This window comes from Bos indicus, chromosome 29 (genome assembly GCF_029378745.1).
Source record: "Bos indicus isolate NIAB-ARS_2022 breed Sahiwal x Tharparkar chromosome 29, NIAB-ARS_B.indTharparkar_mat_pri_1.0, whole genome shotgun sequence".
Taxonomy (NCBI): domain Eukaryota; kingdom Metazoa; phylum Chordata; class Mammalia; order Artiodactyla; family Bovidae; genus Bos; species Bos indicus.
In genome coordinates this window covers 49,010,646-49,035,444 of record NC_091788.1, presented here as the reverse complement: position 1 = coordinate 49,035,444, position 24,799 = coordinate 49,010,646, and the positions used below count along the sequence as shown (strand labels likewise).

Genomic DNA, 24,799 nt, shown 5'->3' with positions numbered 1-24,799 from the left:
TACAAAAGATACGGTTAGGAGAATGACAAGACCAGCCACAAATTTGGACAAAACCTTCTAAAAGGGTCTATCTGATCAAAGATTTATATCCAAAGCACGTGAAGAATACTTAAAACTGAAAAATCAGAAGAAAAAAAAAAAAAACTTAATGAGCAAAAGATTAAAACAGATACTTCACCAAGAAAGATTTATGCCTGGCCAAGAGGCAGAAGAAAAGGCACCGAAGCATCCTCCCTGGGGCCAAAGCACAATGAAGTCAGCGTGAGCTTTTAAAACTTAAAACGACTTGGACCGCGTGCAGTGCTGAGGCCGCGGCTGGCAGGCAAGGTGCGGTCAGTTTCCGCTGTCTCACCGCCGCCCGCCCCCGCCTCCTCACCCCACCTCCTCACCCCACCTCCTCACCCCACCTCCTCACCCCACCTCCTCACCCCACCGCACCCGCGCGCTCATCTCCGCCGGGCTCCCCTCCCCGCGCCGCCCCCTTCTCCTCCAGCTCCCCCGTTCCCATCTCCGCCGGTCTCCTGTGCGCCGTTCATCGCCCCACCGCCCCGCGCCCATTCGCCGGCCCCCACCCCGCCCTTTCTCCGCCAGCCCCCGCAGCGCTCCCCGGCAGGCAGAGGGGGTGCAGCAGGCTGGACCCCGCATGGGGCTCAGGATGGGGAAGATTCCCCGCTGGGTATTGGGTTTCCTTTATGAGGAAACTCACGCTTCGTCCAAGTTTTTCCTCTAGGGTCCCCCTGCCGGTGCCAGCCTCACTTGGGCGCGCGCCCCGGCACACCGTCCTCCCCGCACCCCCGGGTCTCCCCACCCCGAGCCCCGCAGCGCAGGCCCCGGGCCCCGCCATTGCCGTCCCACCTCAATCAGGATCCGGCACAAGAACACAGCGCGCATCCCGGGCATTGTGGCGCTGCCGAGGCAGTGCGCGACCAATTCAAGGCAGACGTGGGCACTGCCCCCTCCGGCGCGTGACACCGCCGCGCCCAATCGCGAGCGGGGTTCCGGTTTGCGGAGTTCTAGAGAACCGTCCGGAGAAGGAAATGGCAACCCACTCCAGTGTTCTTGCCTGGAGAATCCCAGGGACGGAGGAGCGTGGTGGACTTCCATCTATGGGGTCGCACAGAGTCGGAGACGACTGAGGCGACTTAGCAGCAGCAGCAGCAGCAGCAGCAGCAGCAGCAGCAGCAGCAGCAGCAGCAGAGAACTGCCCTTTCTGCTTCTCGCCAAGCCCAGCGAAAGCGACGCGGGGGTGGGATGAGGGGCGCGCGGGTGGGGTGAGGGTCACGTACATCGGCCCTTCTCTTCCCTGCCCGCGCCACCAATCCCCGCTTGCACGCCCCGGGGACCCAGGCCCCAGCCCCCAGCCCAGCCCAGGCGGTCCCCGCGGCGCGCGCGCCCTCGGGCCCAGATGCCCCAGGGGCTCCGGCGAGTGCTCGGAGGCTGCTGCAAACCTCACGTGTCTCCCCTCCCTCCTCGACCCCCCGGATCCTCCGAGCTGCAGGTTAGAGCCACGTGGGTGGGATGCCCTCCAATGGATGAGAGGATTCGAGGGGGTGAGCCCCCTCCTTCCTGCGGAGAGCAGGGTAGAGCCCAGCACATCAACAGGGGGCGCCAGGCCCCTTCACTCCTGCACCTCCTCCAGCGTCCCACGCCCCACCCCCGCCTAGAATCCCATGCTCCAGGAGGGGCCGGCCAGCTGTTGAGCCTCTGAGCCCTGAACGGACCGGATCACGTCTGCTAGAAAGTCTTTCTACTAGAAGTTGCTGTCAGTTCCCCCAAGGGTGACAAGGTGAGGCGACAGTCACAGTGTAAGTTTCTCCTGCTGCTCTGGGGAACCTAGAGGGCAGGGTGTGGCCCTGGCCCCAGGCCCTCCTGAGTTTCCACCCTCCCTGACCAGACCACCATTCCATCCTTTTCCTGCCCAGCTGCCCTGGGAGGCAGGCCAGCCACTGTCGATGGGCCAGGAAGGGGGTGCTGAGTGGGGTGGGGGGTGCAAAGCACAGCTCTGAACCCCACATCATTCTAGATTTTTCACCACCAGCATCTGGATGCCCAAGAGTTGACCTGATGGACCCAGAGACCAAGTCCAGGTCCTCACTGCTTGGAGGAGCTGCCTGACACAGGAGCGTGTCGTAACCATCTGTCTGGGCACTGGCCACCTGCTCCCCTAAGACTATGCCCACCCAGCTTTCCTGTCATTTTTCATTGTTGATTTAGACGAGTTCTCGGCCTCCCAAGGACAGGAAGAGAATTCTGGAGGAGACTCCGAGGCTGCAGGGGGTGGGGGGTGGAGGGGCTGGTGGGTCAGGCTGCACTCAGGTGGCCCAGTCTGCCCTGAAAGGTCCAGGATGCAAGACAGGTGACACAGGGCGCCGCGTAGAGAACAGGTAGAGGACATGGTGCCTGGGGGTGGGTCTGTTCTAGGAAGGCCTTAGGGTCCTGCTTGGTTATAGTTCCAACTCCGTGACATTCTGAGAAAAAGCAAAATGATGGAGCCCGTAAAAGGATCAGTGGTTACTGGGGGTTGGGGGGAGAGGGAGGGATGGATAAGTGAATTAATGTATTTACATATAACCGTAAGAGACCTTCGGATGGTGAATCATTCTGTGACCCTGTAAATGTAGAAACGTGGCCTAAGCATTTGTCTAAACCTGTAGAATGTACAACACAATGGGTATGCCCTAATGTACACTAAGGACTTGGTGTGCACGCGTGCTCTGGCTGTGTCCCCATGGAGGCCAGGCGCCCAGTGTACATGTGGATTCCTACCTCACGTCTTAGGGGCTCAGCCACCCTGGCGGCTCAGCTGGTGAAGAATCTGCCTGCGATGCGGGAGACCTGGGTTTGATCCCTGGGTTGGGAAGATCCCCTGGAGAAGGGAAAGGCTACCCACTCCAGCATTCTGGCCTGCAGCATTCCATGGACTATACAGTCCATGGGGTCGCAAAGAGTCAGGCACGACTGGGCAACTTTCACACTCACCTCATACAGTACACGGAAGGGAAGTCCATGTGCATCGAACATGCAAATGAAAACCAAAAACCAAAGAGCTGGGTAGGAAGACGCAGGTCAGCACTGGGGACCTGTGGCGGGGGCGTGTGAAGCGCTTCTCAAACAAGACACAAAACCTACGGCTGGTGAGTCTCAAACCTGATGCACCCGATTCCACTGACACCAAGATTTCTGTTCACAAAAGGACACCACAGACAAAGTCACAGGGGCCAGCAGATGGAGGGGAGCTTGCACAGTGTCACAGTGAGTGGTTCCAGAACATGTCACCCTTGTCTGAGTGGCTTCAAACTGCAGCAACTTATTCCCAAGAGAGGAGAGACAGGCACAGATACATGGGACGACCGCGACAGAGACTGGAGGGATAGGTTTACCAGCCAAGGGCCACCAGCGACCACTGGAAGCTGGGAGAGGGCAGGAAGGACCCTCTGGGCACCTTGGAGGGACCAGGCCTGTGAATCTCCATCTCAGACTCCCGGCCCCCAGGTGGTAAGACAGTGTGTGTCTGTGGTTTTAAGCAGCCAAGGACAGGGACCTGCCCCTCTGCCCCCTGGTCCTGGCAGAGCGAGGACACCAAGCAGGGCTGGCGGAGCGACACTGCCTGAGCCCCACTGTGGGGACCGCCAGGAGCACACGCGGCCTCCGGGCCAGGCTCTGCTGCTCCCCAGAGGCGGGCGCGGCCAGCACAGGGGACCTCGGGGCACACAGGGTCCCCCCTGAAATCAGGGTTTGGATATCCGCAGGGGTTTCCCTGCCGACAAACTCTGGGAGAGAAGCCTCGCTGGGACAGACGCTGTTGTCATCTCTCTTAACTTCCACACTCACAACCGTCCTACCTGTTCCAGATCTGCGGGGAGCTTGGCCGTCTCCGCGGGTCCAGCGGGGGAAGGGGGGTCGGGCTGTGGGGACCACTCTGGGGCCCGGGCTCCTTCACCTGCCACAGCCTGTGGGCTGTTGACATCCGCCAGGCTCTGCAGGGCCCTGGTGATGGCAGGGGCCTCAGTCGGGATGTCCACGATGTGTTCGGGCTGGTTTAGATTTCCCCTCGTAGGTACTGAAGACTCTGCGCTTTCGTCCTGATTTGAGGGCATGCTGGATACTGAGTTTTGAGGCAGCTAAAAACACAAGAAAATATTTTAACAGGTGTGATTTAGCAGGTGTCCCCCGACCCCGGGGAGAAGAGAGTCCCAAGGAGGCTCAGGCAGGGCAGGTTTGCAGAGAATGAAGCAGGGCCGATGGGTCGGGTCTGGTCGCAGCTCTGCCCTGATCGAGTGTTCGGGTGCCTTTGCCAGGACACAGAGCGTTTGGGCGGCTTGGGTGCCCGTTGTGAACTGAATCAAAGATTTCTCCAACTCAGGGCCCGTGGCTCCTGCTGAATCAAGAGGAGGGAAAGCGTAGGCATTGGAAGGCTCCATGGGGGCCAGGGGAGGGGAGCTGGGGCTACCTGCATGGAGCTCGGGCTGAGGGAGGAGGCACACCCCGGCCTGGGACCGTGCTCACCATCTCCATGCATTCAGCGTCTCCTGTGAAGACAGGCAGCAGATGTGCTGTTAGCCAGGGGCAAGAGGTTCTACTCTAGTCCCCAGGGCTCCTGCACCGCTGGCGTGCCCTGCGTCCCTCCCCCGGCCCAGGGATCCTGTCAGGGACGCCCAGGAGTGAGCCTGGCACGCCTCCCTTCCCACAGCCGTCTGGCCCCGCTATTTCTAGAACCTTCCAAGAGGCTTGGGCTCCACTACTGGGATCCTGCAGCGTCCCCTCGGAGCCTGCCCCGCACACGGCCTGGCCCCGAGGCTGGCCTGGGCCTCCGACACCCGCTGCCTCAGGGGCCGGGGTGGCTACGCCCCGGTCCTCCATCTCACAGCCCTGGCCTAGCTGCTGACAGCTCTGTGCCAGGTTCCAGGCAGGGGCTTGTTCAGGGTGCAAGGACCCCGCCCAGCTCGTGGAGACCAGGTGGCCCTGACGATGGGCCTGGTCCTTGGAACTCAGCCTCCCCCACGTGGTCGCTGGCCCCTGCCAGAGGTCAGGCATGGGTGCTCTTATACTGTTAGGGAGTCCAGCTCGTTTTCTGACCCAGAAACACAGGCTCGTCATGACTAAGACAAAGGCCAAGCTTCCAAGCAGAAAGTACTGGTGTCTCCTCTCTGAAGGGGAAAGACAGAAGACCCCATGAGGTCAGCAGCCACAGGATAAAATAGAGACAGACTCACCACTTCCACCCCCAGAGTGTAACCAAAGGAAGAGAGACAGGCCGCGGAGAGACTCCTGCACCAGGGCACTGCAGCCTTCCGACCCGCCCGGGACACGGAAGCGACCGACCGAAGGGCTTATTGAAAGAACAGCCCTGGCCGGAGGACTATGCGTCTATTTATTTTAAATGTCTCTGGAGCAGCGGCCGCACAGCAAAGGTCAGTTTTCATTCCAATCTCAAAGAAAGGCAATGCCAAAGAATGCTCAAACTACCACACAATTGCACTGATCTCACACGCTAGCAAAGTAATGCTCAAATTCTCCAAGCTAGGGTTTAGTAATACGTGAACTGTGAACTTCGAGATGTTCAAGCTCGTTTTAGAAAAGGCAGAGGAGCCAGAGATCAAATTGCCAACATCTTCTGGATCATGGAAAAAGCAAGAGAGTTCCAGAAAAACATCTACTTCTGCTTTATTGACTATGCCAAAGCCTTTGACTGTGTGGATCACAACAAACTGGAAAATTCTTAAAGAGATACCAGACCACCTGACCTGCCTCCTGAGAAATGTGTATGCAGGTCAAGAAGCAACAGTTAGAACTGGACATGGAACAACAGACTGGTTCCAAATTGGGAAAGGAGTATGTCAAGGTTGTATATTGTCACCCTGCTTATTTAACTTCTATGCAGAGTACATCATGAGAAATGCCAGACTGGATGAAGCACAAGCTGGAATCAAGATTGCCTGGAGAAATAACAATAACCTCAGATATGCAGGTGACACCACCCTTATGGCAGAAAACAAAGAAGAATTAAAGAGCCTCTTGATGAAAGTGAAAGAGGAGAGTGAAAAACTTGGCTTTTCAGATACAGAAAACTAAGATCATGGCATCTGGTCCCATCTCTTCAGGGTAAATAGATGGGGAAACACTGGAAACAGTGAGAGACTGTATTTTCTTGGGCTCCAAAATCACTGCAGATGGTGACTGCAGCCATGAAATTAAAAGATGCTTGCTCCTTGGAAGAAAAGTTATGACCAACATAGACAGTGTATTAAAAAGCAGAGACATTACTTTGCCAACAAAGTCCATGTCGTTCTTCCAGTGGTCATGTATGGATGTGAGAGTTGGACTATAAAGAAAGCTGAGCGCCCAAGAATTGATGCTTTTGAACTGTGGTGTTGGAGAAGACTCTTGAGAGTCCCTTGGACTGCAAGGAGATCCAACCAGTCCATCCTAAAGAAAATCAGTCCTGAATATTCATTGGAAGGACTGATGCGGAAGCTGAAACCCCAGTACTTTGGCCACCTGTTGCGAAGAACTGACTCTTTGGAAGAGACCCTGATGCTGGGATAGACTGAAGGCAGGAGGAGAAGGGGATGACAGAGGTTGAGATGATTGGATGGCATCACCGACTCAATGGACAGGAGTTTGAGTAAGCTCTGTGAGTTGGTGATGGACAGGGAGGCCTGGTGTGCTGCAGTCCATGGGGTCGCAAAGAGTCGGACACGACTGAGTGAAATGAACCGACTGATTCTAAATGTAACAGTGCAAACAGATGAATGACTAATAAAATTGGTACATTTATATTATTCATGTACATCCGTATTATTACCTGAATCTCACAGAGCCACAAAAACAACGGAAGCCCCAACCAGGTGACAATACAGATGGAGCTTGAAAATGCTGTGCTGCAGCCAGGAATCCGGAGACAAAAGTGATACACGTGTAAGACACGTGCATTTGTAGAAAATGCCCGGAAAAGGCTGGTCTGGAGACAGAAACCAGGTCCGTCTTGGCCAGGGCTGAGGGGTGGAGGGAGTCCTTGGGGGTCTTGTGGATGCTGGGTCTAGACGGAGGCGGCGCACTGAGTGCCACCAAGTTGTTTACTTAAAAGTGGTTAATTTCACGTTATGTGAATTCCATCTCTTTAAAAAAGATACAGGGTTTAAAAAGAAAAAAAAGGATGACTCTTACCTAGGGCCGGCAGACGGCACACCGTGTCCGACGTAGCATTGCAGCTCTGGACGATGACGTGCCCTGCGGGACACCTGGGTGGAGAGAGACGCCAGTAGGGTTCCTCCCTCCTGCCTCATCTGCACAGCCCATCCCTCGGCCATGGTTGTCACCCACAGGAGGGAGGCTCTCCCTGCGCCCAGCAGGGCCCTGGCAGGCAGCACCCACATGAGGGGAACTCGGGGCGGGGGGATGGGGAGGGCAGCGTAGCCTCACCCCAGGGGACCAGCATCACATACGGCATGCCCTCTGTCTCACTGGCAGGAAGGTTTACGGATTTTCCTTTTCTGTGAATATTTGTTGCCTTGCTGGTAGGCATGTGGACCAAGGAAAAAGGAATTGGCCCTGCTTTTAACACAGGCTCAGGAACCCAAAGTTCTGCCCCAGTGGCTGCAAATTACAGGCTTATCATCCCCCACTGTAGCGGTGTTCATTCCCAGGTGGGTTTGTCAAGACGGAGGATGACTTGTTCACTTGCCCTCCAGCCTCCCTGCTCTGGGCGCTGCGCTGCGTCGTGATGACTGTGGTTTTCTCTAGAAGTCATGTCCTGGACCCTGCGTGAACCCATCCCCCAGGTCCCCACCCTATTCTGGGAACAAACCACGTTTATTCTTCGACCCCAAAGTTCGGATCACAGAGCGGAAAACGCTGAGGAAGCTGCAGGCAAGCGAAACCCCCTTAGGCCGGCCCTTCCGGCCTCCAGGTGACTGAGCCAGCCCCGCCCACAGCAGGCACGTGAGCCCTGACTCCCGCCTACACCGCGGCGCCCAGACACTAGCGGTTCCCCAGCAAGCAGGTGCCAGAGCACCCCGGAGCAGCGCCCTGAAGCAGAGGGGAGATGCCCGCATAACCTGAGGGCGGAGCACGGCCTTCCCCACAGGCAGCCTTCCCGCCTGGCCCGGCATCTTCTCCTCGGCTATGATGGGAAGGGTGATGCCCTTAGACACATCTAGGGAGCAGAGCAGGGCGGAGGCAGGTGGGAGCAGAACCCAAGAGGGTGGAGGCAGCGTGGTGAGTTTAGCTGATGACCGCGGGCCTCGTGTTCATGGCAGGTTATGACAGAGCGTGATCGAGAGGGTCTGGAGAAAGTGTGGTGCCAAGAGGTAGGGGGGGCATGAATCAGGAAAAGGCAGGCAGAGAAATCTGCGAAGGCAGAAAGAAGCAGAGAAAATAGAGCTTCCACAATAGGCAGTACCCGGAGGGAGACAACCCTCACCAGGGGGAGGTGAGCAGAGGGGAGCGAAGACGCGCCCCGAGTGGGCGGGGCTGCGGCTGGGCTGAGCACACAGGGTGGGAGGGACCACGGCCCCCTCCCCGGCGCAGGGCCCCCTCCCCCACCCAGGGCCCCCGAGCAGGATCACCCACGTGCTACACGGGCTGCAGCTTTCAGAGGATCCCACGTGGGCGTAGAAATAGCCCGATCGGCACTGGCACACTCTGTCGTCGGCGTGCACTCCTCTAACACTTCCTCATCTGCAGAGCCGGACAGACGGGAGTTGGTCAGGGAGTCCGCGAAACGGGGGAGCGGCGGGGGTGGGGGGGGGTGGGGTGGGGGGCTGTCTGTGTAGGGGGGTGTCGGGTTGGGGGACGGGAGGTGGCTGTCGGGGGCGGGGGGCCGGGGGCAGAGGGAGGTCTGGGTGGGGACGCGGGGGGGGGGGGGGGGGGGGGGGTTCCCAGGGAACAGGGGGTTCCGTCAGGGGTGGTTCATGGGACTCCATGCTGTGTTTTGAAGGGAAACCCCCAGGGAAGCCCACCGTGAGCTAAGCACTGAACCTGTGGGCCAGGGGTTTCCTTCCCCACATGCACCCAGCCTCCAGGTGAGCTGAGCACTGAACTGGCCAGGGGTTTCCTTCCCCACTTGCACCCACCACCCCCAGGGAGAAGCCTAGGACTAGGGTGCTGCTAGAAGGGTCCCAGACAGATCAAGCCCCCCACAGCCCTCCACCCAAGGTGGTCCTGACGTGCAGACCCATCACCAGAGTGAGACCCATCACCAGGGTGAGGCCCACCACCGTTCACTACAGTGGTCCGGGAATATTAATTCTTGTTGTCCTGAGCTCCCTTCAGCTCCTGGGAACCTGAGCCCCTCCTCACGCACTAGAGAGGCCCCTGGGAACTGTCCCTGGCTGAAGCCCTCTGCTATGGCCGATCCCTGTTTAATCTGACTCACTGGCTTCTCCACACTATCAGGATTGCAGCCCTTTGTGGCAGACAAAAAATCAGGAGAATGCTTTTCCCAGTAGCTTGTTCACTTGTCAGCTTCATGGAATCCAGGCCAGCAGGCACACTGATGTCCTAGCGCAGCCCCGAGCTCGGGGGACTGTTGCATTTTGGTCACAGAAAAGTCCAGCTTCAGCTAAACCCCTGGCAGTCAGTCCCTGGGGCCTGTGGGGACAGAGTTTCCACCTCTTTCTCCAAAGATGAACAAGGGAAAAGTTCCAAGAAACACTGGATCTCAGGAACTTTGTCTCCTGCATTGGCAGGCAAGTTCTTCACCGCTAGCACCCCCTGCGAAGCCCTGGATCCCAGGAACTTTGAATGTGGACAGAAGGTTAGAGAATCACTCTTCCTTTTTCTGAAGGGAGGGTACCTTCCCTCTCAGAAAATGCCTCCTGCGGGATTTGGGAGAAACTCGATGGCATCTGCAGCTCCCTTGGATTTGGGAGAAACTCGATGGCATCTGCAGCTCCCTTGGAAAGGGTGGAGACACACCTGCCCTCTGCCTAGCCCTCCCACTTCTGTACCCATTTGAAATTTTTCATCATGAAAACCTGTTTCTTCCCAGAGAGCTGAGTTTTTTTCTTATCACTTTGTGTGTATTTTCAAACTTCTCTAATTGAATATTAACCTGAAAACTGGGGTAAAAAAAGATTTAACAATGAAAAAGAATTGTTTAGAACTTCAGATCTATGCGTAACTGTGGTTTTTTTCTACATTTTCCCACCCATTTTCATGACACTTTGGAAATAGTGTTTTATAGCAATAAAAGTTCCTCTGGCCAAATCCTTCCGGTATCCGCTGAGGGCTGGCTTCTGTGATACATCACCCTTCCTCTCTCAGATGCCGGGGGAAGAGGTGTTCAGCATTTCCCTACATATTCGTGGGTGAAGAGCAGTCCGTGGCTGCATGTGTAGGCTCAACCGTAATGACTTCTCAGGGCACATTCCTGGCCTGACTGCAACTGGGTCAAAGGGCGGCAGACTTCAAGGGCAAGGGCACTGAAGGGCATTGAAGGGCAAGGAAGGGGCTCTGGCTGCAGACTCACTCTTGGAGCAGGTGGAGCACTTGAAGCAGGCTTCCATTCCGTTGAGCCTCTCCATAAAGGTCCCGGGTGGACATGGCAGACACTGTCCCCAGGAGTGGGACCTCCTACAGTGCTCACCGACAAGATGGCCTGGGAAGGACACAGGGGCGGGGTCGGAGCCTGCAACTCGGCCACTCACCCACCAGGCAGGCCCTGGGACTTGTGGCTCCAAAGAGGACATGGGAAAAAGTAGGTCTTGGCGCTTCTGATGAAAGTAATCTCTCAATTGTATCACACTCTTGGAAAAGATGACACAACGCACCAGGCTGCCCTGCAAGGACCGGAGGGCTGACAGACACCATGGCAGACAGGTCGGGCTAACACATGGTTTACTGTGAAGGCTCAGAGCCCAGGTCGACACTGTACCACCTTGACCTCCGGAGGCTTCAAGGTCAGCCGCATGGGCTGTTGGCATGCTGATGGGCAGCCATGCCGCTGTGACTGGCTCCCAGGGGAAACCCTGCTCAGCTGGCTCAGGTGAGCAAAGCCCATGCAAGGCCACCCAAGGGGTATGGGCTAAATAAGGCCTGGCTGTCTACCAGGGAGAGCATAGCTGGAAGATGGTGCCACATCCTGGACCCACCCACCTCTACACTGATTCATGCCTTCTTTTGCCATAAGCAATCATAACTGAATATAACAGCTTTTCTGGATCCTTTGAATTCTAAACAGTTACGAGGCTTCTGGACGCTCAATGTGCAGCCCCTGCTGGCAGAGTGGGCCAGGAAGAGGACAGTAGGTGGACCCTCACAGGAGGGCTCACCTCTTGCAGAGCACGTGGAGACGGGGAAGACCCCAGTCCAGGATGGGCTGCAGGATGCGCTGGCCATCAGTGCAAAGAGACACATAGACCCCCATTGCAGGCCTGGGTAGGGCCTGGGGACGTGGGTTGGAAGAACCCTGCCCGGGATTGGATGGGACCCAGGACTTACCGGCTGGGCAGGCCTTGCAGCAGCGGCCCACTGGCCGGTATTCCCCGGGGCTGCAGGACTGGGAGCCTGGAGGCCCCTGGCCCTGTGTGGAAACTACATTGGTATCAGTGGTTGCCTGCAGATAGAGAAAACCACAAATTTTCACTACAAGTTCAGGTTTCTCATCTGTGCTGATGTAGTGGGGGTTTTCTCAGCTGCTGCTGCTGTTGCTAAATCACTTCAGTCGTGTCCGACTCTGGGTGACGCCATAGACGGCAGCCCACCAGGCTCCCCCGTCCCTGGGATTCTCCAGGCAAGAACACTGGAGTGGGTTGCCATTTCCTTCTCCAATGTGTGAAAGTGACAAGTGAAAGGGAAGTCGCTCAGTCGTGTCTGACTCTTCTCGACCCCATGGACTGCAGCCTACCAGGCTCCTCCGTCCATGGGATTTTCCAGGCAAGAGTACTGGAGTGGGGTGCCATTGCCTTCTCAGTTTCTCAGCTACATGATCATAACTCAATTCATCTTGGAAGTCAAGCTGGAATAGGCAGGCGCTATTAAAAACCCAATTTTATGAGAGGTCAGTAAACTGCCTGATCTCCAGCTGGGCCAGGACACCAGGCTAAACTCTCAAGGGAGAGCGGGGGCTCCTCACCACGGATTCCTTTGCTTCCTCCAGAAGCAAAGACAATCTCCGCAAGCCCCCCCTGCCCGCTCGGTCCCTTCTCTCCTCCGTCCCCCCGCCTCTCTCTCTTCTCTGCGACCCCCCACCCTCCCCTGTCGGGCTCCCTTCCCCGCCGGCCCCCGCCCTCCCCGCACTGCCTGGGGGTTTGGGTGGGAAAGATTCCCCGCTTCGACCTCCTCCAGCTGGGTAACTGGGTGCGGAGTGTTACCGGTTTCCTTCTTGACTCAAAACTCACGCTTCATCCGGTTTTCCTCTAGGGTCCCCCTGCCAGTGCCAGCCTCACTGGGGCGCGCGCCCCTCCCCTGATCTCGGGGTCCTCCCAACCCGAGCCCCGCAGCCCAGGCCGGGCGCGGCAGCGCGGTCCCACCTGATTCAGGAGCAGGAGACACGGCAACACCGCCTGCAGCGCTGGCATCCTCGTGCTTCGAGGGACCGAGCGCGGCATTTATAGCAGGGGCGCGGGCGCCGCCCGTCGTGCGTTCGGCTCGCTTCGAGGTACTGCCCCGGTGCCGCCCTTCGTCAGTTGCGCCTCCCGCAGAGCAGCTCCTGACAGCTCCCGCGGCTCGGGCCTCGGCGACCCCGCCCCAGGAGGACGGAGAGGTCGGTACCAAGCTCCTCGCTCCCTCGGCCGCCCGCCCGGGTACCCAGGCCTTGAGGCGTCGCCCTGGCCGTCCCCGCGGCGGGGCCACGGGCTGGGCTTCGGGCTTGGGGGTCTCCGAGCCGGCCCTTCCCCGCCCGCCCCGAGGTTTAGGTGTCTCTTTCGAGGGCGGGGCGGGGAGGGCGTCTGCACGGCCCCCCGCAGGTCCCCAGACGCAGCCCTTCCCTGGCGAGCGCGCCGCCGCCAGCCTGGCTTCCCGCCCTCCCGCGCGCTCCCGCGCCCTACCCCCGAATGCTCTGGGGGCCAGGACTTGGGCTCGAGAAGCAGCCGCGAGCTGTCCCAGCTGCACCGTAAAGAAAGCTGAGCGCCGAAGAATTGACGCTTTCGCACTGTGGTATTGGAGAACTTTTGAGAGTCCCTTGGACAGCCGAGATCCAACCAAAGCTAAAGGAAATCAGTCCTGAATATTCACTGGAAGGACTGATGCAGAAGCTGAAACTCCAGTACTTTGGCCACCTGATACGAAGAGCTGACTCATTGGAAAAGACCCTGATGCTGGGAAAGATTGAAGGCAGGAGGAGAAGGGGACGACAGAGGATGAGATGGTTGGATGGCATCAGCGACTCAACGGACATGAGTTTGAGGAAACTCCAGGAGTTGGTGATGGACGGGGAGGCCTGGAGTGCTGCATTCCATGGGGTCGCAAAGAGGCGGACACGACTGAGCGACTGAACTGAAATGAGCAGCCGCGAAAAGCGAGTCTGTCTCCACTTCCTCCTCAACCGGTGGCATCTTGCAGCCCGTGGGAGCCACATGAGTGGGGGAGGGGTGAGATGGACGGAGGGGGTGGGGGCGGGGTTCAAGGGGAGGAGACAGTTCCTGCGGAGAGCAGGATACAAGCCAGGCACATCAACAGGGGGCGTCAGGCCCCTTCACTCCTGCACCTCCTCCAGCGTCCCACGCCCCACCCCCGCCTAGAATCCCATGCTCCAGGAGGGGCCGGCCAGCTGTTGAGCCTCTGAGCCCTGAACGGACCGGATCGCGTCTGCTAGAAAGTCTTTCTACTAGAAGTTGCTGTCAGTTCCCCCAAGGGTGACAAGGTGAGGCGACAGTCACAGTGTAAGTTTCTCCTGCTGCTCTGGGGAACCTAGAGGGCAGGGTGTGGCCCTGGCCCCAGGCCCTCTTGAGTTTCCACCCTCCCTGACCAGACCGCCATTCCATCCTTTTCCTGCCCAGCTGCCCTGGGAGGCAGGCCAGCCACTGTCGATGGGCCAGGAAGGGGGTGCTGAGTGGGGTGGGGGGTGCAAAGCACAGCTCTGAACCCCACATCATTCTAGATTTTTCACCACCAGCATCTGGATGCCCAAGAGTTGACCTGATGGACCCAGAGACCAAGTCCAGGTCCTCACTGCTTGGAGGAGCTGCCTGACACAGGAGCGTGTTGTAACCATCTGTCTGGGCACTGGCCACCTGCTCCCCTGGGACTATGCCCACCCAGCTTTCTTGTCATTGTTGATTTAGACAAATTCTCCGTTTACCAAAGATATGAAGAGAACTGTGGAGGAGACTCCGAGGCTGCAGGGGGCAGGGGGTGGAGGGGCTGGTGGGTCAGGCTGCACTTGGGTGACCCAGTCTGCCCTGAAGGGTCCAGGGTGCAAGACAGGTGGCCCAGGGCGTCGGGTCCAGAGTAGCCTGTCCCAGTGGCAAGGTGCAGATCACTTCAACCTGGAGAGTATCCCCCCAGCCCCCCGCAGGGAGTGGAGCCATGTAGGGATCAGTGCCAGTGGGGACAGTGCTCTCAGTGAGTACTGGGAGTCCCATGTGACTGGTGCAGGCGGGAGGGCGGGAGGGCGGGATGGCAGGGCACACCTGCCCCTTCCTCGGCCCCAGCCCACGTGCATCCTGTCCCTCGGCCTCTCGCTTGTATCGTTCCTGTCTGTCGGGGCCAGGCTGCAGTCTCCCTGTACTGTGGGGTGTGGTTTGCAGCAGCTCCCCCACCCGCCCCTTCAGGGGCATCCTGGGCTGTCCCAGCAAAGGCCAGCCCACTCCCCTGGACCTGGTGGCCAGGAGTACTGGGAACGGTGGCCACAGTGGAACTGAGGGGCTGCCTGGGGGCAGCTGGAGAGGGGGGGAGTGGGTCGTGATTGTGGGGAAGGGACCAGACCAAATGCCCCCTGGAGTGCCCCGTGGGCAGCAGCCCCGTGTCCTGAGCCGGCTCATCGGCTGTTGGACGGGTCCCCGGCCTCCTGCATTGGCTCCCCAGAGGTGGGGCGGGGGGCGGCAGACTGCTTCTCTCTGCTTCCTGCAAACTGCACGCCCCTCCACGCCAGACTTCTTCCCTCTATCCTCAAGGCCTTGACCCTTCCCTGGGCCCCTCCAGCCCCAAACAGCTTCTGCTGGCATCGAATCTCTCCTCTGAGACACCCTAACCCTACTGGTTTCCAGAATTTCCCCAAGAAGGCAGCACACACGTGCGTCTGTTTATTTCATGCATGGAGACGTGTCCCGAAACTGGAGGAGGGGCAAGAACACGGGTACAAAACTGGTCAGCTCAAGTGGCACCACCACAGCTTAATTTACGGCCCCGTCGGTGTCTGCATGTGCAGAGCTTCACACACACACACACACACACACACACGGCATTTGACACAGGAACAGAGGCCAGTTGACAGACACTGTTTGCAGCCTGCCTAAAATATTGCAATTGGGTTTATTAAAAACGTGTGTGAAGGGAAGATCGTGCATCCATCTGAATAAAGTGTCCCCCCTCGGGCCCAGGCAGGGATGCCCCCCAGGCACCCCACGCTCACCTGTGCCCGCCCCAGCTTGGCATGTCCCCGCTGAGGGAGATGGGCCGGGCCTGTGAAGTGTATGAACTGGGCCCCACCGTGCAGACAGCACAGAGGGCAGAAGGAAGCCCCATCGCAGCCCAGCCGGCGCCCAGAGCCCACCTGCAGCCCGTCCAGGACAGCGTGGGCGGGGACTCGGGAAGGAACGCTGTGTGTGTTGGGCCCCCAAGAGGACCTGGGGTGCCGGCTTGCTCCTCAGAGCCTCCCACTCACCCCTGCCGAGGGGCAACACCTGGAGCCCGGCGGGCCGTCCTGTCCCTCGACCATTAGCCCCCCTGCGGCTGCCTGGGGAGGGGGTGATGAGGCAAGGCTGCCAGAGGGCGTGGCCCAGGGTGAGAGTGGCATTTGGCTTCAGCATTAAGGCCAGCGTGGGGGGAGGGCCCTGTGGGAAAGGCCAGCGCCTCGCCAGGGGTATCCCGTGCGGCAACCCCCCCAGGTCCCTCCTGCTGTCCTGCGGCCGTGGGTCCCTCTGTCCACGGGGGCCGTGCTCACGGAGTCTCTGCCTCCATGGGGCTGGCTTAAAGTGCTAGGTGCCTGGGAGGGATGCTCGGCCTCCCCTGCTCCCTAGTCCTGCAGACAATGCCCACGCCGTCCCCACCGGGCTCTTATTTGAGGATGTAGTTAATGAGCAGCTGACACGCCAGGAACACGCAGAGCAGGAACCAAGAGCGAGGGCTGTGCAGGGGGCCCGGGGCTGGGGCCTGCCTGGCGCGGGCCGTGGAGCTCAGCATGGCCGAGAGGTGCCTGGAACGAGAGGGCGCGGCGGTTCAGCCTAGGCCAGCCAAGCAGCACGGTGAGGAGTCTGGCCCTCTGGTGAAAACGGAGCCGGGGGGCTCGCGTAGGGGAGGGCCCCAGGGCACAGTGGCTGCCTGGGGCTCCCTGGGCACACCCTCCAGGAAGAGGGGTCAGGGCTAGCGGAGCTGGGGCTCTCACATCCCCCCTCCCACCTCCACTGTTGTGGGCTGAACAGAGTCTGCAAAGTTCTGTGTTGGAGTCCTGACCCCCAGCAGCCAGAACACAACTGTTTGGAGGTGTGACCTCTACAGAGGTAAATAAAGTAATGGGGTCACTAGGCTGGGCCCTCATCCCACAGGACTGGGGGTCCCTGTAAGAAGAGGAGGTCAGGACACAGACACACACAGAGGGACAACCCTGTGAGGACGCAGGGAGGAGACGGCCGTTGTCTGCACGCCTAGGAGAGCAGCCTCGGGAGGACCAGCCCTGCTCTGATCTGGGATTTCCAGCCTCCAAGCCGGGGAGGGGCAAAAGTCTGTATCTGAAGCTGCCGGTCTGGGGCTTGGTTGGCAGCCCAGGAAAGCTGCAGCCCCGTCCTGGCCTCTTGACATCACTGTGTCTGGACCAAAAGCCGAAGCTATTGGCTGTTTTCCCTCCACCTCCGTCACAGCAAAGCAGCAAATCTCCTATGCTGCCCCAAGCCCCCTCCAGGTTCCCAAGGCCTCCAGGCCCGGCTCCTCCGTCTCGGCCTCTCACTTCAACTCCCCCTCCTCCTGGCAGCGGCCATCCTGTGGTGCCCGCCACTCTGGACTGACCTCTGCGTTCCCCATTTCCAGCTCCGCCCTGCCCAAATGCATCCTCCTCCAGGAAGTGCTCCCTGATCATGGAGACCACGTTCCTCCCCCACTCTTACAAGGTGTCGAGTCTCCGTTTCCCTTGGCCCTGCACAGCATCACGATGGAGCTGGTACCGAACGGTGAGAAACACCTCTGGGCCCCCTTGGGTGAGTCGCAGGGGAGTAGGGCTGGCCTCGTTACAGACCTTCCTCCAGCCCCAGGGGCACTGCTGTCAACCCCAGTCCACACATTGGGAGACTGAGGCCCAGACAGCCCAAGGTTTTGCAGTTCAGAGACTTGCAGCCTTGACTGGAGCCTGGCTCTGGGGCAGGGCTGGCGAGCAGGGCTCTGTCTCCCCGCGGGGGGCGAAACCCAACATGTTCTCAGGCCTCCCAACATGACTCGCTGTTTCTGTGGTCCTACTGGTCTTGGGGCTGGGGGGCCACTGACGCCAGCACCTCCTTCCAGCTTCCATCTAGCTCCGCCCCTCACCAGCCCCAGCTGTCCTGCACTCTGACCCCGTGCCCCCCAGCTGGTCCTTCGACGGCGGCCCACCTGTGCAGCTCCTGCTGGGCCTCCCGAATGGACAGGATTGCCTCGTGCAGCACCTGCAGCCGCCGCGCCTCCTTCCCACACCGAGGGCACGGGCTCTCGCAGCCTACAGGCGTCAGGAAGGAGCGGGGAGCGGTGAGGATGGGCGGGTGGGGGCCTGGGGCCACGGCCCGCCTCCTTGCAGCCACTGCCACAAGAGGGAGGTGGTGCCCACCCCGGAGGGAACTCCAAGGCTCAGCCAGCCTCTGATAAGCCCAGGGGGGTCAAACGGGGAGACAGGCAGTCCCTGAAGACAGGGGACCAGGAAGCTGGAGCCCACCTGGAGAGTCACAGACAGGCAAGCCCCGCCCCTCGCTGGGCGCCCCGCCCCTCGCCAAGGGCCGACTCAGAGCCCCGCCCCCTCCCTCGCCCCCGCCGGCTTCACGGGTCCAGAGGGGCCGGCCCACAGGTCTCACCCGGAACAATGTCCCCGTCCTCCTCCTCCTCGTCAGAGAGCTCGGGGCAGGACTCGGGCGTGGAGCCGCTGCTCTCGGTGACCTGGCTGTGGCCGGAAGGCTGGTCGCTGGGCTTGCGGAGCCGGGGGTTGGGAGTGGACCCCTGGGGGGAGACGGAGCGGCTGAGCCGGAGCCCACCCACACCCACCGCACCCGCGGGGCCACCTGTGCCGTAGAAGAGGCGGCCGGCAGCGGCGGAGGCTGCTGGCTCTGGGCGGGTGACAGGCCTGGCCCTGACCTGACGCAGCGCCCACCACCACCCCCCGACCCCCAATACAGGGGGAGACGACGGGGTCGGGGCCGTGGGACTCCGGAGCCGGCAGGGCTGACCCTCTCAGTGCGCTGACGGCCGGGGCTTCCCCAGCGTGGACGCAGGGACCCCCGGGCTGGCCATTCTCAGAAGAGCCTCCAGAGGACAGGGGTGGCCTCGTGACCGCAGGCCTGTCCCCGCGAGGGCCCGGGGGGTGCCCGACACCCTGCATGGGAGCCCTCGGCCCCGATGAGTGTGGTCAGAGCCGGGGCAGGGGGGCTTCCCACACAGGCAGGTTTTGGGGGTGTGGTGGGGCCGGCGCTGACCAGAGAGGCTGAGGAGAGGGAGGAGGGTGAAGAGGCCTGCCCCGGGGGGACTTGTGCGGGAGGGACCGGGCTATCCGCCCCGGCTGAGGGGCTGCGGCATGTGGGGGAAGGGCTGGGACACACACAGCTCAGGAGGTACCTCGGTCCCCGTTTGCTGGGGAAATTGGGGCCACTGGGCAAAATGGGGGAGCCCACCCCTCCCTGCCCAGAGGGGAGTGTCCCCCAGTTGTATGCACAGTGGGCGCCCAGTGGGCGCTGTTCCACACGTGGGGCCACCCTGGGCTCCCCCAGAAATGGCACCTCTGCCAGAGTGCTCCTCCCTTGTGCTCCCCAGGGCCTCTTGCTGTCCTCCCCACCTCACCCCCACCCCCTGCCTCTCCCACCCTCCTCACCCACCCACAGAGGCCCAGGAGTCTGTGCAAATGCCACCTCCTCCTTCTCCTGCTACTTGGGCAAGCCCCTGGGCTGCCCTGAGGCTCAGTGTTTCATCTGTACAATGGGATACCGCCTGGCCGACACCATGGAGGGCGGTTCTGGGGAGCGATGGGGCAGGGCCAGTGCACCCCAGCACAGTGCCCTGAACATCGGGGTGTCCCAGGAACTGCGTGTCCTGCAAGTCCAGGGGTCTTGGCCCCTTGCTGGGTGGGAAACAGGGACCCAGGGGGACACCAGGGGAGACCCTGCTGGGATGTGTGTGGGTCAGAGTGTGATGGGGACCCAGAAGAGGAGGGCCAGGTTAGCTGGGTGTGAGGTGGGGGCGGAGGAGCCCAGGCCGGGCCCGGGGTGGTTCTGACCTGGTGCCTGGGCCCCGGGCTGCCCAGGAAGGCGGTCTGGCCAGCCATGGTCTCCCGCTGCAGGGTGTGCAGGACCCCATCTTGCTCAAACTGGGCGATGTCCTTCAGGGGGTCCCAGGGGCTGTGGCTGGGGGCGTCCAGAGAGTGTGGGTTGGCAGGGGCGGTGGCCCCCACACTGAGGGGCCCCCTCCCGGCCCAGCCCTCAGCCTCTCATCAGGGATGGAGCCCCCAGAGGAGTGACCACAGCCTGCCCCCATGAGCAGCCCCCGCATGGACCTCCCTCCCCATCAGTCAGGGCCAGGACAGTGGGGGTCTGCCAGCAGCCCGCCGCGCAGCCCAGGCCCAGTCCGCTGGCACTCACTTCTCATATCGGTAGCGCCACTCCTGGGTGGCAGGGTCCAGGTGGAAGAGCTGGGGTGTCCAGGGCACCAGGTTCTGCTGGCGCTCTCGGGCCCGCTGCCGCTGCGCCTCCTCCAGGGAAAACTTCTCCTGTGTGGCTTTGTGCTGGTCACCCTCACTGATGGCCCTGGTGACGTGCTGCCAGAGCCTGCGAGTGGAGCACCTGCTCTGAGCCAAGGGGACCTGGGCAGCCTTGTCCCTTCATACTAGAGGGGAGGCTCGGAGCAACCTCCACTTGACTGCCTCCAGTGACAGGGAGCTTACTACATAATCAGGGTGCCCATCTCTCCTGGGCACTGTTTATTTACCATGAAATGGTTCTTTCTTATGCTGGGCGCACACTTGGCATCAGCAGGGCCCTCCCTACAGAGCTCGCTCTTCCCCAGGCCTCCCTTTCTCTCCCTCCAGCTTCCCACAGCCGGACATGTCCTCTGCCACCAGCGATCCCCTCGGGTCTGTCCTCGTGCCAGGGACATCCAGGGGATCGCAGCTGCCAGCCTGGCCGCTCCGGCTGGGGTCGGGGGTCCTGCAGCGCCCAGGCCTCACCTCTCCGACTCCAGCTCCGTCTGCTCTTCCAGCAGCACCGTGTACCGTTTCAGCCGCTGCCTGCGTACCTCCTCGCTGGGGTTCCAGAAGAGCTCGGGGCCTCCTCTGCCCTCCTCCTTGATGAACACTTCCCTGTCCTGCCCCAGATGGCCGGGCGGGTCAGAGGTGTCGGCCGTGGCCTCCGGAGCCGGGCCCGCCCGCCTGCCCGCGCCTGCCCGGAGGCGGGTCTCACCCAGTGTCCCGTGAGCCGCGCCAGGACCTCCTCGCCCGAGGTGATCTTCCCCGAGATCTGGTTGATGCTCGTGCTGCCCCCGAAGAAGGGCTGTGGGGACATGCCCGAGATGGATGCGGGTGAGGGCACTGAGCTGGGGAGCAGGAGGGGCTCCTTCCTCGTGGGGGTGCGAGCTCCCAGCCCTGGTGCACAGCAGGGGCGGCCACACTCGCCCGCGGCCCAGCCGGAGCTCCAGGGTGCAGGTCCCAGACAGACCTTGGTGCCCCGTGGTGGGGATGGGCCTTGGCCTCTCCTGGCTCTGCTGTGTGGTCTGCGGGCAGCCCCTTCCCCTCTCTGCACCCCTCACAGCCCCGGCTGTGCTACAGGAAGGCCAGGAGCTGCTCACCGTATGCCCCTGCTCAGAAAACCATCCCTGGGCACAGAGAGGGTGGTGGGGGACCCCCCCAGGCCTTGCCTCTCCCCTGCCCGAGCCCCACACCCCCCAAAGCCCTGGGGTGGCTGAGCTGCCTGCGCTACCTTGAGCTTGAACTCCAGCTCAGCCTGCAAGCTGTTCTTCTCACACTCGATGGTCACCCTGCCGCCCAGCTCCATGGTCATCGTGCCGTAGAGGATCCCTGCAATAAAGCCATGGCGGGGGTCAGGGCTGCCCCGGGGCCCGCTGAGCCCCAGGCCTCGGTGGAGTCCCAGCAGCACTGAGACCGGCATGAGTGTGTCAGGCCCCGAGGGTGAGAAGGGAGCAGGGATGACAGGTGCTCCCGGGGGCCAGCGCTGCCAGGAGGGTGAAGATCGGAGCTGGCTCCTCACGGGCCTGCTCCCCTGGCGGACGGGTCTTGGCCCCAGTGCCTTTGCTCGTGTGAGTTGCTAAGTCTCAGAGACACCCTCACCCTTACTGGGTCACCGCCTCCAGGAAGCCCCTGTTCCAGGCTCCCAGGAGCCCCACTGTCCCCTAGGAGCCCCTCATCACTGTGGGTCACTTGGCTGCATAGTCCCTGCCCTGCGTGGGTCTGTTTTAACTTAATACGTCAATGTTTTAATTAGCAAAGGAAAGCATGAGTCTTCTATTTCTGGTCAGATGGAAGGCTTACTCTGAAAGAAAGAAATGAGGAAGGAAGGGGAGAAGAGAAGGAAGAAAGGAAGGATCACTGTCACCCTAAGACACTTAGAGATGTGGGATAAAATATGTCTTTCGAAACTTCTTAAAAAACACAAGCTAATTGAAGTAGCAACATGGCAGGAATCACCCCCAAATCCTCCAGGCACCCAATGGAAAAGCCACACTGAAGGGAGGGGCCTCCGAACTGCTCAGGTGCTTTTCCAGGACAGGGCAGCGTGGGGTCAGAGAAGCAGGGGCAGGGCCCCGTGTGTGGGGTGAGGCATCAGAGGCCCTAGAACTGTCTGTAGCCGGCTTTGCAGTTTTGACTTTCATTTTGACTTTCATTTTGACTTTCTCCTGTTTTCATTTACAAAATTATTTTAAAGATGAAATAGCAATTCCTAAAAATCCAAAGTGCAATGAAACCAAAGCCCAGAATGAGTGTCCCTTGGTGGCATGACCTGAGTGGGGAGTATTCAGTGACCTTACAGATCCCAGTGGGACCTACCGAGGATGGGAAGGAGTGCAAAAATCACAGCCCATGCTGCCTTCATGGCCTTCCCTGGGGCCTCAGATGGCAAAGAATCTGCCTGCAGTGCAGGAGACCCGGGTTCAGTCCCTGCACTGGGAAGATCCCCTGGAGAAGGGAATGGCTACCCACTCCAGTATTCTTGCCTGGAGAATCCCATGGACAGAGGAGCCTGGCAGGCTATAGTCCATGGGCTCGCAGTGACTCAGATAAGACTGAGCAACTTTCATCCTGCTGGCGGGCGGGGCTGTGTTGTGAGTGCTGTGGGTGGGGTGTGAATAAGATAGAAAGTGATCGTGGTGGGCTCATGGAAATGGGCTGTCTTGTATGGGAGAAAGACATTTCACATGTGCTAAATGGGGCGGACAAAAACCCACTGTCTTGAATCTGGATTGGAAACGTAAGTGTGAACACATCTGTTTTAATCTTAAAAAAACAAAACAAAACATTCTATGTTCAGCTCAGTGGAAAGCCCTAGGGAAACAGAGACCAGACCACTCATAGGAAGCAGACCTCACCTCCAGACAATGGTGCCTAAGTCTAAAATAGCTCTTCCTAGTTGGAGAAGGCAATGGCACCCCACTCCAGTACTCTTACCTGGAAAATCCCATGGACCGAGGAGCCTGGTGGGCTGCAGTCCATGGGGTCGCTAAGAGTCAGACACGACTGAGCGACTTCACTTTCACTTTTCACTTTCATGCATTGGAGAAGGAAATGGCAACCCACTCCAGAGTTCTTGCCTGGAGAATCCCAGGGACGGGGAAGCCTGGTGGGCTGCCATCTATGGGGTTGCACAGAGTTGGACACGACTGAAAAGACTCAGCAGCAGCAGCAGTGGAAAGAACCAGAGACTCCCTGGAGAAATGGCTGATTCATGGGCTAGAGCAGGAAACGCCCGAGTCTCCTGGGATCACGGCAGGAGGAAGCAGGCTGCTCGGGCTGGGTGTACCAAGGTCCCAGGGCCAATCTGAGGGCGCCTGCCTGCCGGCCAACATGACACAAGGAGCAGCCAGCATGATTCCAGCTGGAATACTCTTTATGATTATGCATGTTCTGATCAAACCATGCTCAAAGCAACATGACCTCACCCAGGACCACCTTTGGAGGAGTTCAGGAGGAAAACTCATTACTGTTTTGAAAATGCCAGGCTGAGTTGAAAATGAATCCTAAGTTGGAATCAAGATTGCTGGGAGAAACAGTATATCAACCATCTCAGATATGCAGATGATACCACTCTAATGGCAGAAAGTGAAGAGGAACTGAAGAGCCTCTTGATGAGGGTGAAGAGGAGACTGAAAGAAACTCAACACAGAAAACTAAGATCATGGCATCTTGTCCCATCATTTCATGCAAGGCAAATAGAAGGGAAAAAATGGAAGCAGTCACAGATTTTATTATCTTGGGCTCCAAAAATCAATGTGGACAGTAACGACATCCAAGAAATTAAAAGACACTTGCTCCTTAGAAGGAAAGCTATGAGGACCCTGGACAGTGTATTAAAAAACAGAGACATCACTTTGCTGACATAGGTCTGTATAGTTAGTCTAAGCTATGGTTTTTCCAGCAGGCATGTACGGATGTGAGAGTTGGTCCATAAAGAAGGTTGAGTGCTGAAGAATTAATGCTTTCGAATTGTGGTAGTGGTAAAGACCCTTGAGATCCCTGCTGCTACCACCACAGAGATGGAGGCAACTCGACATCGTGAACCTTGTGGCGGGGAGGCGGGAACCACCTGCTGGTGTCTTGTTGGAAGAACTGTGCCTGAAAGTGATCAAGCCTCCAGGGATGAAGTCAGTCTCCAGATTATAGACAGTACGTTCAGCTACACCACAGACACAGCCAGTAAATCCAGACCGGAGGAAACCCCACACGAAAATGATCTTATTCCTTCAAGAAATACATTGTGAGGGGAAAAAAAGGTGCAGGGTCATACCGAGCACCAAGTGTGACCCTCACCTGGAATCCTCTTCAAACAAATGAACTGTGACACATGTGTGTGCGTATCTACACACACCTCGGCTTCCCTGGCGGCTCAGAGGGTAAAGAATCTGCCTGCAATGCAGGACACGGGTGTCTGACCCCTGGGTCGGGAAGGTCCCCTGGAGGAGCGAATGGCTGCCCACTGCAGTACTCTTGCCAGGAGCATCCCATGGACAGAGGAGCCTGGCAGGCTGCAGTCCATGGGGTTGCCAAGAGTCAGATTTGACCGAGCAACTGACACTTTCATGTATATAAACATACGTGCATTTATGACAATTAGGGGTCTTTGAACACTGACTGTGTATCTGATGATTTTAAGGAAAGAGTCTTGGTTACTTTTTTTGTGTACATAATGACAGTCTTGTGGTTCTGGCTAAGAAGGGGAACCCTTACATCGTAGTGAGTGAGTCACTACCGTGTAGTGAGACAAAATGAAGCGCAGATGACATGATATCTAGACTCTACTTCAAACGAATGCGG

At 59.2% G+C, this 24,799-nt stretch overlaps 2 protein-coding genes and 2 long non-coding RNA genes across 6 annotated transcripts in view; 1 reads left to right on the top strand and 3 right to left on the bottom strand.

Annotated features, from left to right (window-relative positions):
* The window catches only part of LOC109554651 (tumor necrosis factor receptor superfamily member 10A-like), a 32,987-nt gene extending 24,331 nt beyond the window's left edge, over positions 1–8,656 (bottom strand). Inside the window, exons 1-4 of one of the 2 annotated variants that reach the window (XM_070782789.1) lie at positions 8,572–8,656; positions 7,168–7,241; positions 4,451–4,529; positions 3,843–4,378 (exon numbers count right to left, since the gene is read on the bottom strand). In XM_070782789.1, coding sequence (XP_070638890.1) covers positions 3,843–4,097 — 255 coding nt within the window. In that variant the 5' untranslated portion in view covers positions 4,098–4,378; positions 4,451–4,529; positions 7,168–7,241; positions 8,572–8,656. Of the gene's footprint in view, positions 1–3,842; positions 4,428–4,450; positions 4,530–7,167; positions 7,242–8,571 lie in introns of those variants that run through there. The other variant, XM_070782788.1, reaches the window with a different exon arrangement.
* Positions 942–2,668, top strand: LOC109554184 (uncharacterized). The gene is made up of 2 exons (XR_002180126.2): positions 942–1,786; positions 2,039–2,668. It is a non-coding gene; the product is annotated as an uncharacterized lncRNA (long non-coding RNA).
* A 1,450-nt stretch (positions 8,657–10,106) lies between the features above and the next one.
* LOC139180672 (uncharacterized) lies at positions 10,107–13,466 on the bottom strand. Its single transcript, XR_011564924.1, has 3 exons — positions 12,474–13,466; positions 11,443–11,557; positions 10,107–10,600 (listed from the first exon to the last, which is right to left on the bottom strand). It is a non-coding gene; the product is annotated as an uncharacterized lncRNA (long non-coding RNA).
* Positions 13,467–15,382: 1,916 nt separating this feature from the next.
* The window catches only part of OSBPL5 (oxysterol binding protein like 5), a 67,261-nt gene continuing 57,844 nt past the window's right edge, over positions 15,383–24,799 (bottom strand). For both annotated transcript variants that reach the window (XM_070783103.1, XM_070783104.1), the window contains exons 15-22: positions 21,234–21,331; positions 20,718–20,807; positions 20,486–20,622; positions 19,902–20,087; positions 19,541–19,667; positions 18,132–18,273; positions 17,680–17,782; positions 15,383–16,297 (exon numbers count right to left, since the gene is read on the bottom strand). In XM_070783103.1, the coding sequence (XP_070639204.1) occupies positions 16,159–16,297; positions 17,680–17,782; positions 18,132–18,273; positions 19,541–19,667; positions 19,902–20,087; positions 20,486–20,622; positions 20,718–20,807; positions 21,234–21,331 (1,022 nt within the window). In that variant the 3' untranslated portion in view covers positions 15,383–16,158. The remainder of the gene's footprint in view (positions 16,298–17,679; positions 17,783–18,131; positions 18,274–19,540; positions 19,668–19,901; positions 20,088–20,485; positions 20,623–20,717; positions 20,808–21,233; positions 21,332–24,799) is intronic.